At 62.5% G+C, this 10,606-nt stretch overlaps 1 protein-coding gene across 2 annotated transcripts in view; it reads left to right on the top strand.

The window, feature by feature from the left end:
• The first annotated feature begins 3,043 nt into the window (after positions 1 to 3,043).
• The window catches only part of MKNK2 (MAP kinase interacting serine/threonine kinase 2), a 15,107-nt gene continuing 7,544 nt past the window's right edge, over positions 3,044 to 10,606 (top strand). For both annotated transcript variants that reach the window (XM_025367562.1, XM_025367561.1), the window contains exons 1-5: positions 3,044 to 3,191; positions 3,340 to 3,486; positions 7,553 to 7,640; positions 7,776 to 7,877; positions 7,961 to 8,058. In XM_025367562.1, coding sequence (XP_025223347.1) covers positions 3,436 to 3,486; positions 7,553 to 7,640; positions 7,776 to 7,877; positions 7,961 to 8,058 — 339 coding nt within the window. In that variant the 5' untranslated portion in view covers positions 3,044 to 3,191; positions 3,340 to 3,435. The remainder of the gene's footprint in view (positions 3,192 to 3,339; positions 3,487 to 7,552; positions 7,641 to 7,775; positions 7,878 to 7,960; positions 8,059 to 10,606) is intronic.

Raw genomic sequence — 10,606 nt, 5'->3', positions numbered from 1 at the left:
GCGCCTGTAGTCCCAGCTACTCAGGAGGCTGAGGCAGGAGAATGGCGTGAACCCGGGAGGCGGAGCTTGCAGTGAGCTGAGATCCGGCCACTGCACTCCAGCCTGGGCTACAGAGCGAGACTCCATCTCAAATAAATAAATAAATAAATAAATAAATAAATAAATAAAAATAAAAAGAGGAGACAGCAGGCTTAGTGGTTCATATCTGTAATTCCAGCACTTTGGAAGGCCAAGGTGGGAAGGTCCCTTGAGGTCAGGAATTCTAGTGCAGCTTGGGCAACACAGTGAGACCCCATCTCTACAAAATGTTTAAAAATCGGGCCGGGCGCGGTGGCTCAAGCCTGTAATCCCAGCACTTTGGGAGGCCGAGACGGGCGGATCACGAGGTCAGGAGTTCGAGACCATCCTGGCTAACACGGTGAAACCCCGTCTCTACTAAAAAATACGAAAAACTAGCCGGGCGAGGTGGCGGGCGCCTGTAGTCCCGGCTACTCGGGAGGCTGAGGCAGGAGAATGGCGTAAAAACCCGGGAGGCGGAGCTTGCAGTGAGCTGAGATCCGGCCACTGCACTCCAGCCTGGGCGACACAGCGAGACTCCGTCTCAAAAAAAAAAAAAAAAAAAAAAAAAAAAAAAAAAAAATGTTTAAAAATCAGCAGGCAAGGTACTGTTGTCCCAGCTACTCAGGAGGCTGGGACAGGAGGATCGCTTGAGCCCAGGAAGTTGAGGCTGCCATGAGCTATGAATGTATCCCTGCACTCCAGCCTGGGCGAAAGAGTGAGACCCTGTCTCAAAAAATAGTAAAATAGGCCGGGCGCGGTGGCTCAAGCCTGTCATCCCAGCACTTTGGGAGGCCGAGATGGGCGGATCACGAGGTCAGGAGATCGAGACCATCCTGGCGAACACCGTGAAACCCCATCTCTACTAAAAAATACGAAAAACTAGCCGGGTGAGGTGGCGGGCGCCTGTAGTCCCAGCTACTCGGGAGGCTGAGGCAGGAGAATGGCGTAAACCCGGGAGGCGGAGCTTGCAGTGAGCTGAGATCCGGCCACTGCACTCCAGCCCGGGCTACAGAGCGAGACTCTGTCTCAAAAAAAAAAGAAAAAAAAAAAATAGTAAAATAGGCCAGGCGCAGTGGCTCACTCCTGTCATCCCAGCACTTTAGGAGGCCGAGGCGGGTGGATCATGAGGTCAGGAGTTCAAGACAAGCCTGGCCAACATGGTGAAACCCCATCTCTACTAAAAATACAAAAAATTATCTGGGTGTGGTGGCACATGCCTGTAATCCCAGCTAGTTAGGAGGGTGAGACAGAAGAATCACTTGAACCCAAGAGGCAAAGGTTGCAGTGAGCTGAGATTGTGCCACTGGACTCCAGCCTCGGTGACAGAATGAGACTCTGTCTCAAAAAAAAAAAATAAAAATAAAAAGGTAAAATAAGAAGAGGAGACACAGACACAGAGGAGGAGGCAGAGACTGGAGCGGTGTGGCCACCAACCGAGGACCACCAGAGCCCCCAGAAGCTGGGAGAGGCGGGAGGCATCCTCCTAGAGTCCTGGGAGGAAGCAAACAAAGCTCTGCCCACACTTCTAGACCTCTGGGTTCCAGGACTGAGAGCATACATTTCTGTTGTTTTAAACCTCCTGGTTTGTGGTTCTGTGTTACAGTGGCCTCAACAGGCTCACACCACCACACAACCCCTACGTGAGCGTGGGCGCGCGCACACACACACACACACACACACTCTCTCATCCTTTCCTCAAAGCACTATTTAGTCGGCACCCTCCGTGAGCCGGGTCCGGGCAAGCAGGTCTAGCAGCTCCACCCCAGCTGGCACCTGGAGCTAACGTGTGTCTGTGTGTGTGTATGAACCCACACACACACAAGCACGCACAATAAGGGGGGCCGGGGAACCTGGTTTTCTGTCCCCCCATTGCCAAGAGTCAGGGCAATGCCAGGCGCTGGGCTGCATTCTGGCTGGGAATCCCCCACAGCCTCCTCACAATGCCCCAGGGGTGGCTAAAGCCAGGCCCCCCAGCCCTTGTGGCCTGAGAGCTGTGGCCTTCGCAGGCAGGGGTTCCCAGCTTCAGGCCAGTGGGGCTCCAGCCTGTCTGAGCTCAGGGCCTGGTTGGGGGCTGTGCGAAGTTTCTGGAAACCCCTGCAGAAGAGGAGACCACAGTCCACCCACGGCAGGTGAACCCCCACTCCTTGTGTGCCCAAGGCCTGGGGCCTGGGGAGGACTTTGAACCAGGATGCTGTGGGTTGGGGGACTGGCAGCTCAGGACCGGCTGATTCTATCTAAGCCCGGTTTGGGGCCCCAGCCAAAACAGGACTGTGTTTTACTTCCTGTCCTGGCCACCATCCACCCCTTGGGCTTTTTCCCAGTGAGTCTCAGGTCCCAGTTCTCCCTGAAACGCCATTCGAGGACAGAGGAAGGGTCCTTCACAGACCTCGGTCCCCACCCTCTACTCTGGTTCCTGCCAACCACAAAGCAAACTCAGGGAGCTCACTGCTCTCCAGGCAGAGTGGCCCAGGGGAAGCAGAAAGGTGGTGGTGGTGGTGGCTGGGACTCCAAGCGTGCTGGTGGTGCACGAGACGGACAGCTGGAGCCAGCATTGGAGAACTGCAAGAGGGAGCCATGGCAGGTTCTAGAGCGAGGACATGACCCAAGGGAGTGGGGGTATCTCCACCAGGTCGACAGGCCGAGGGAGTTGCCCTGTGTGGGGCCAGGCGGCAGGACTCAGCCCAGTGCCCCGGAGGTCCCCCGAGTCCCGCCAGCCTCAGGCGGCAAAGAGAGGCCAGCTCCGGGCCGTGCAGCATGGGCGCTGCGGGGTTCCGCAAGACCCCAGTGCGCCGCACTGCGCAGGCGTACGCTAGCCGTTTCGGACACGGCCTGTCGCCGGAGCGCGCAGCCGTACTGGGCTCCCAGAGAGTCCTCTTCTGGCTCCGCCCACGTCGTGCGCAGGGGGCGAGGCCGGGCGGAGCCTACGTCGGAGGCGGGGCCAGAGCAGGTCCAGGCCTATAAAGGTGGCGGCGGCGGCGACGCGCCCGGCTCCTCTCAGCGGCGGCGGCCCAGGAAGAGGGGTCCGCGCTGGCGGCGGCGGCGCTGTTCCCCGCGCGGTCCGCGGAGCGGGGTCCGGGCTGCGCGACGTGGGGCGGCGGCGGCACTGCGGCCCCGGCCCGAGCCCGACCCCGGTGAGTGCGAACCACAAGGCGGCCCCGGGGACCCCGACCCGGTAGCGGGAAACGGGCCCCGCGGAGCCCCCGCCGCCCCCGCCCGGTCCGCGCTCCCGGCAGGCCGAGCTCGGCTCACCGCCCTCCCTTTGTCTGCTCCCGCCCGCAGGGTCCCCTCCTCGGCCGCCCCCCGTCCGGCCGCCCGCCCTCGGGCCGCCCCCCGGGCCCTCGGTCCCCTCCCCCGCTGGCGGGGCCCGGACAGAAGATGGTGCAGAAGAAACCAGCCGAACTTCAGGGTTTCCACCGTTCGTTCAAGGTGAGGCCCGGGGTCGGTTTGGGGGCGCTCCGGGCTGGACCACCGGAATGGCCGGCGTAGGGGGCGCGAGGCCCGCCCCTAAGATCGGCTCCCGGGGCTCGTGCTTGGCCCCCGCCCTACACCCGGGGCTGCCTGGTCCGGCCATGCGCTGAAGCGGGGTCGGTATGCGAGGATGGGGGGTCAGCAGGCCGCAGTCCTCTCCCCAGCCTTGGCCACCGGGTCCTTCCTCCAGGATCCCCAAGTGAGGCTGGGAGCAGGAGCCCCCTCCCCGTCAGGGGGCCAGGCCATGTGTCCTCTGCAAGCCCCTGCCGGCTATGTTCTGGGGGGTCAGCAGGCTGCAGTCCTGTCCCGGTCGCTGCATGTTGCTTATGGGGGGTGTACCCTACAAGCTCCAGCTGGTTGTGCCCTGGTGGGGAGAGGTCAGCGGGCCACAGTCCCATTCCCACCTCCGTGTGGCTTCTGGGGACTTCCTTGCAGAATCCCCAGGCCGGGCTGGTCAGGTGCACCCACCCCCAGGGGGCCTGTGCCGTGGGGGAGGGGATGGGATGTCCCCTCAGCCCTGCACTTTGCAGACACCCCAGGCCCAAGCGCTGTTTCCTGTCGGAGCGGGAAGTTTCTGCGCCGCCCGGGCGGTGACTGCTGTTGAGTGCTGGTTTCAGATGAGCAAATCTGGGGGGGAAGGGGAGGGCAGGTGCTGGGCAGGGGCCCCGCAGGACCTGGCCCAGGGGACGCAGTGATGTCAGCCCGCCCGCCCCACCCCGCAGGCCGGGGTTATGTAATCGCTTCACTGGGCTTCCTTGGGCAGGGACCTGTTGCCCGGTAGGGAAGGCAGGACTGGAGAAGGGGGGAGAGAGTGTGTATGTGTGTGTGTGTCTGTGTCTTGTGTGTACACACGCGCTGCTCCAGGGTGGGAGGAGCAAGGGGAAACTCTGAGAAGAATTCCCAGGTCTGTCCAGCCAGCACCCCAGGGCACCACTCACCCCTGCCACCCATGCCCAGTTTTCCCCTAGGGCAGCAGGCCTGGCACCATCAGAGTGTCGGGCTGGGCGGGAAAGAGGAGGACCTGACAGCGCAGTGGTCTTTTCCCTCCTGGGGTCAGGCGTGAGCTGATACAGGGTCAGTGCATGGGGCCAGCCAGGCAGCCAAAGCACACTTGAACTTTCTAGATGGTTCCAGCCGCCTCCTGCCAAGGCCTGCTGACTCGAGTCCCGCAGCCAGACCTAGAACAGTGGGGCCAGGACCGCCCACACTGCCCGGGACTGTGGGCCGGCCTCTGCATGACCAGGGCAGCCCGGGTGGGAGCTGGGAAGGTGGCATCTCGGTGGAGGAGGGCCTGGCAGGCAGTCCTGGCTGTGAGGTGTTTCTCCAGGTGGCCGGGACCGGTTGCTCTAGGAATCTGCCCCCACAGCCCCCACCACTCACGGCTGCTCCCCGGACTGGGGCCACGTCTCCTGAAATACCCTCCCTGCCTCCAGTAGGCAGCAGCCCAGCAGGAAGGCACGTCTACAGGCACCTTGGGTTTCTTTCCGTTTGCAGACGGGAAAGTGAGGCTCCGAGACGGCAGGCGTGTGTGCCCGGGGTTCCCATGTACATGGGCGAGGAGGCCGTGGAGTCTCATGGTGGAGTCTCATGGTGCCCCTCCGCCGTGGTGGCTCCGGCTGTCCATCTGTAGCTTTGCTGAGTTGCAGGCTGTGGCTGGCACGGGGGAACGGTGGCTAGAGAAGGCCAGGGGCTCACGCTGGGCCCTGTGGCCCCTCAGGTCCTTTCACTCTTGTGAGCTCCCACAAGTTGGGGGCAGCTGCCTCCTGTCTCACCCGTGACAGACCTCGGGGCGAGGTCACTAGGCCAAGGTCAGACAGCAGGTGAGCGCCAGTCTGGCCTTAGACCCTGGTCACCGGCCTTGTGGCTGCCCCGGGGCCACCAGGGGCCTCCAGACAGGAGCCTTATGGGAGTGCTGACTCCCCATGGGGGCTAGTTGGAGCCCCCCTTCCTTCCCTCCTCACCCAGCAGCCTCCTGGCAGCTATCTGCCCAAGCCAGGGTGGGTGGGGAGGCAGGAGGGCAGCTTGGCCCTCGGCCCCTCCCAAACTCTGCCCTCTGGCCTCCACCCATCTGCTGGCCTCGGGTCTCCCATGGGCTCCACTGGAGTCTTACTTCTGCTGAGCCCCACTCAGGCTGTCTGGGGCCCAGACAGGGGCAGTGACCTGGCCCAGAGCACCCGGCATCCTCACTGGGACTGGGACCCCCGCCACCTGTGCAGGCCCCTCCTGCCTGGTTCACCTGGACAGGTGAGGCTGAGTGAGAGCTCAGTAGTACAAGGAACCTGACCGGGCCTCAGTTCCCCAGCTTCAAAGGCCTGGCCCCTTGTAAAGGGCCGGAAGTCCCCATGCTGGGCCACGCTCTGTGGAAACGTGCATATGTTCCAACCATCTTCCACAAAGTCGACGTAACCTGCACTGTTCCTGCCCCCGGTCAGGGTCTTGCTCCCACGTTCCTGGTCAAGAAACGACCCAGCCCCAGCCTGCCCAGAGCAGCAGGCCTGGATTTGAATCCTGGCCACCAGGGCCCAAGGCGGGTTCCTTAGCTGGGTACCAGGGCCCACCAGGGGCTCCCTCCAGGAGTGTCTGGCACTGAGATGGGAGTGCAGGATGTGGTCTGGGCAGGGCCTGGCACACTCGCGCCTGTGGGTGCCTCTCCCGTGAGCCCCCAAGACCGGTACAGCACCGTGTGTACTGACTCAGTAACTGGTAGCTGCCGGGTTAGGGGGACTGGAAGCAGATGAGCCTCTGGTGGGTGAGGGTGGGCTTAGATGCACAGAGCTGTGGAGGGAAGGTGTGCCGGGCAGCCACGGGACACGGGCGGAGGAGGGCAGGTGCCCAGGCTTGGGTGGGGCAGAAGGCAGGGGTGATGGAGGCAGAGCCCCCACCTTCAGCAGGCCCCAGAGCACCAGGCACTGAATTCTCACCCCGCCAGCCCCAGGCACTGAGCAAAAGGGAGGGGAGCAGCTTAGGGGAAGGAGAAGTGGTGGTGTGCCATTTTACATGGGGGAAACTGAGGCCCAGGGAGGACTGAGCTTCCCTGAGATGGTCCAGGAGGCCGTGGGAAAGCAGGCACAGCCACCAGGCTGGCAGCCCGCCCAGTGACTCACCTCCCTCCCTCTGCCCCGCCGCCTTTGATCCGCATGACCCGCCCCAGAGGTCAGCCATCCCCATTCTGTGGACAAGCAGACGGAGGTGCAAGACACGGCTTGGGCCCCACGGTGACTCAACCCTGGCATCAGAGGCAGGGTTCCCAAGAGCCATCTGCTCGTGTCTGTCCTCTCCCCGCAATGCACCCCTTTCCCAGAGGCCCCCCAGGGCTCTGTGGGTGGGAGGAGGTCTTCCCCACGGCCCCATGTCCCTGTGGCCCATGTCCCCGCGGCCCCGTGGAGGTTGGGGCCCATCTTTATCTGGCGTGGGGCCGTCCTGGGCACTGCAGGGTGCTGAGCAGTGTCCCTGGCCTCCACCCACTGTATGCCAGGAGCTCCCCCAACCAGCCACAACCACAGATGTCCCCAGACATGGCCCAGTGTCTCCTAGGGGACAGAATCACCACCTGGGTTGGCAAATTCCATGGACCCCCCCAGGAGACTCTGCATCTCCTGATCTTTCCTTGCTGAGGTGCTAGGAGGCCGAACACCTTCCACATGTGGCCCACGCCTGTGATCCCAGCACTCTGGGAGACGGAGGCAGGAGGATCGCTTGAGTCCAGGGGTTTAAGACCAGCCTGGGCAACATAGCAAGACTTTATCTCTACAAAACATAAATTTAAAAAAAAGAAATCCACACACACACTGAGTGTGGGACAGCGAGGAGGTGAATGCCAGGAGCTGGGGGTCCCCCGGTTTATGCTGCCCGCCCCATCGGGAGCTGATCCTGGTGTCGTGTGAGCGGGAACCGAGTTGATTTTTTCGTCATGCTCAGCACAGGGCTTGTCAGCCTGGGCGCTGTGGCACTGGGGCAGGAGAGGTCTCCCTGCTGCGTGGGGAGGGATGGGGTCTGAGTGCCTCTCTTCTCCTCTCCTCTGCAGGGGCAGAACCCCTTCGAGCTGGCCTTCTCTCTAGACCAGCCCCACCACGGAGACTCTGACTTTGGCCTGCAGTGCTCAGCCCGCCCTGGTGAGGGGCCTGAGGGGGAGGAGGGCACGGGGCAGCCGCTGTCGCCGCCATGGCAGTGGCCAGCCCCTGCAGGGGGGTGGGGACCAGCCGGCCAGGGCCATGTCCTGAGCCCCCTGGGCGTGCCTCCTGGAACAGACATGCCCGCCAGCCAGCCCATCGACATCCCGGACGCCAAGAAGAGGGGCAAGAAGAAGAAGCGCGGCCGGGCCACCGACAGCTTCTCGGGCAGGTTCGAAGGTGAGCAGGGATGGTGGGCACTGGGGGAGCCGGGAGCGGGGGACAGCCGGGGTCCCTCTCACGCCCGCCTCGCTGCCCGGCAGACGTCTACCAGCTGCAGGAGGATGTGCTGGGAGAGGGCGCTCATGCCCGAGTGCAGACCTGCATCAACCTGATCACCAGCCAGGAGTACGCCGTCAAGGTGGGCCCGCGGCCGCGCCCTGGGGAACCCAGCGCCATGGGATGAGTGCGGGGAGTAGGGGGAGGTGGAAACTGTGTGTGGCATTCCGGCTCCCCGTCCTACAGCCAGGAAGACCAGTGTCTAAAAACGGCCACCGGGCCCTGAGTCCAGTCAGGAATGACAGCAGCGGGAGTGGCCCTGTCTGGTACCAGAGTGGCCACCCAGAGTGGCGGCTTTAGTCAGAGGCACTGTGCCCACTGGGTCCCCTGGGCAGTCCCTGCCTCTGAGCCGTCCCTGAGGGTACATGACAGTTTGGTTTCAAGGATCAAAATACAACGTCATATCCCAGGGCCCAGAGGGGCTCTGCGTTTGGAGAACCTCAGTGCAGGCCCGTGAGAGCCCCGTGTCACCCTAGCCCCAGGCGGCTGCTAAACCCAGGGTGTGACCCAAGGGCTGGGAGCAGGAGCGCTGTTGAGGCCCTGGTTGTCACCCTATGACCTTGTGGGCTGGTTGGATCCTGTATTCCAAGAAATCTTCAGGCTTCCCTCGTGACCTGGCATGCGGCTCCCGGGCTGGGTGGGGTCCCGGGAGGGCTGGCTGCCTGGGAAAGAGGGCCAGGTGTGCCCTGGCGAGCAGGGCTGGCCAGGAGCCTGTGGGTCCTGGTGGACGGCCAGGCCAGAGCTTTCCTCTGAAGAGGAGGAGGTGGAGGAAGAAGAGGGGTGGCCAACCTGGGGAGGTTACTGGCCGGGTGCTGGGACCACAGTGGCAGCAGGCAGGGACAGACGCAGTACAGTCCCTGCCTCCTGGGAGCCCCCAGGCAGGCCAAGGCGATGGTGCAGGAGCACGAGGCCCCTCCGGAACACTTCTGCACAGCAGGCGTCCCTCTGAGCACAGTCCTCTCCTGGCGGCATCCTTGCTTCCTGTTGTTTGACAGATAGGGACACTGAGGATCGGGGGTTAGGTAGCCTGACTCATGCTGTGTGGCCTCTGGGGGTTCCTAATTGGTGTCTCAGAGCCACCTCCCTGGTCATCTTGCCACTTTGACCTGGTGTGGTCAGTGCTGGGATCTGGAGAGCCTGGGGGACTTCCTGCTGGAGGTGTTGGCCACTGATGTCCAGGAGTTGGTCCAGCCAGGTGACAGGGGGAGGAGGAGGTGTCCTGGGCAAGTCAGGCGAATCGCTGGGACCCGTGAGTCTGAGGAGCATTTCATTCTACGGGGACTGGGGTGTGGGCCCTCTGCCCTCAGCGGGAGCCATGCTGCGGGAAGCTGCCTGGGGGTCCCCTGGTGCCATGAGGCTGCTGGCTGGATGCCGAGCCCCTAAGCTGGGACCTCAGAATAGGCCCCTTCCATGCCAGGAGGGGCTGCGCCCCCTCCCTGAAGCAGCATTCTAGCCGGCCACCTCAGGGACAGGACGAGGTTCAGTTTTATCCAGAACCATGTGCAGTGCCTGCAGTGCCTGCTGGGCTCAGCTTTCGGCAGTGGCCTGGGCGGTGGTATTTCAGGACACCCTGGCATCCAGTTGTTCTCTTGCCCCTCGCTGGGGCAGGTTTGTTTCTCAGTATAGACACGGGACCGCAGAGACAGGAGCCAGGGACTCAAGAGTGGAATGCCACATCCCCACTGCGAGCAGACCATTGCAGTGGGCAGGGAACCCTGGGCAGAGTGCTCAGGCAGCCAGCCACCTGCCCAGTGAGAGGGGCTAGCGTAACCAGCCTGGGAAGAGGGTCCCAGCAGGTGCCAGGTCGGGAGCTGCAGACACCTCCTGACCCCACCTCTGTGAGTGAAGGTGGTAGGGAGCAGCTGGAGCTGCTGGGGACAGTGGGGTGGCTTCCTGAGGCTCTGGGGCTCAGGGAGGCTGGATCCACCAGTGGCTGGGGCAGCCAACCAGGGCGGGCCCCAAACAGATACTGGCTGAGGCGATGGGTAAGTGTCTGGCCAGGCTGGCTCGGAGCCGGGGAGCAGGACTTGGTGCTGTGGCCACATGTGAGGTGGGGCCTGGTGGGCTGGCAGCCAGGTGTCCTGAGGCCTCCCTAGTTCTATGGGTCACCAGGGATCCGCTTTGTGGGGACAGAGGACTACAGCTGTCTCTGGGTCAGGAAGGGTGGCCACCCAGGGCAGGGGACCCTGACATCCTGTGGGGGTATTTTGCAGAAGTCCCAAGTCCCAAGTATGTCTCTGAGGGCTGTCAGGGTCACAGGTGGAGAGCAGCCCCCACTGGCCACCTCACATGTGGCCACTTTTTTTTGTTTTTTTTTGAGACAGAGTCTTGCTCTGTCACCCAGGCTGGAGTACAATGGCATGATCTCAGCTCACTGCAACCTCCACCTCCCGGGTTCAAGTGATTCTCCTGCCTTAGCCTCACAAGTAGTTGGGATTCCAGGTGCCCGCCACCATACCCAGCTAATTTTTGTATTTTTAGTAGAGACGGGGTTTCATCATATTGGCCAGGATGGTCTCAATCTCCTGATCTCATGATCAACCCGCCTCAGCCTCTGAAACTGCTGGGATTACAGGCGTGAGCCACCGCACCTGACCTTTTTTTCTTTCTTTTTTTTTTTTTTTTTTTTT

Source organism: Theropithecus gelada, chromosome 19 (assembly GCF_003255815.1).
Source record: "Theropithecus gelada isolate Dixy chromosome 19, Tgel_1.0, whole genome shotgun sequence".
Classification (NCBI taxonomy): Eukaryota; Metazoa; Chordata; class Mammalia; order Primates; family Cercopithecidae; genus Theropithecus; species Theropithecus gelada.
Note: the sequence above shows the minus strand (reverse complement) of the source record. Positions and strands in the feature narration are given on the sequence as shown.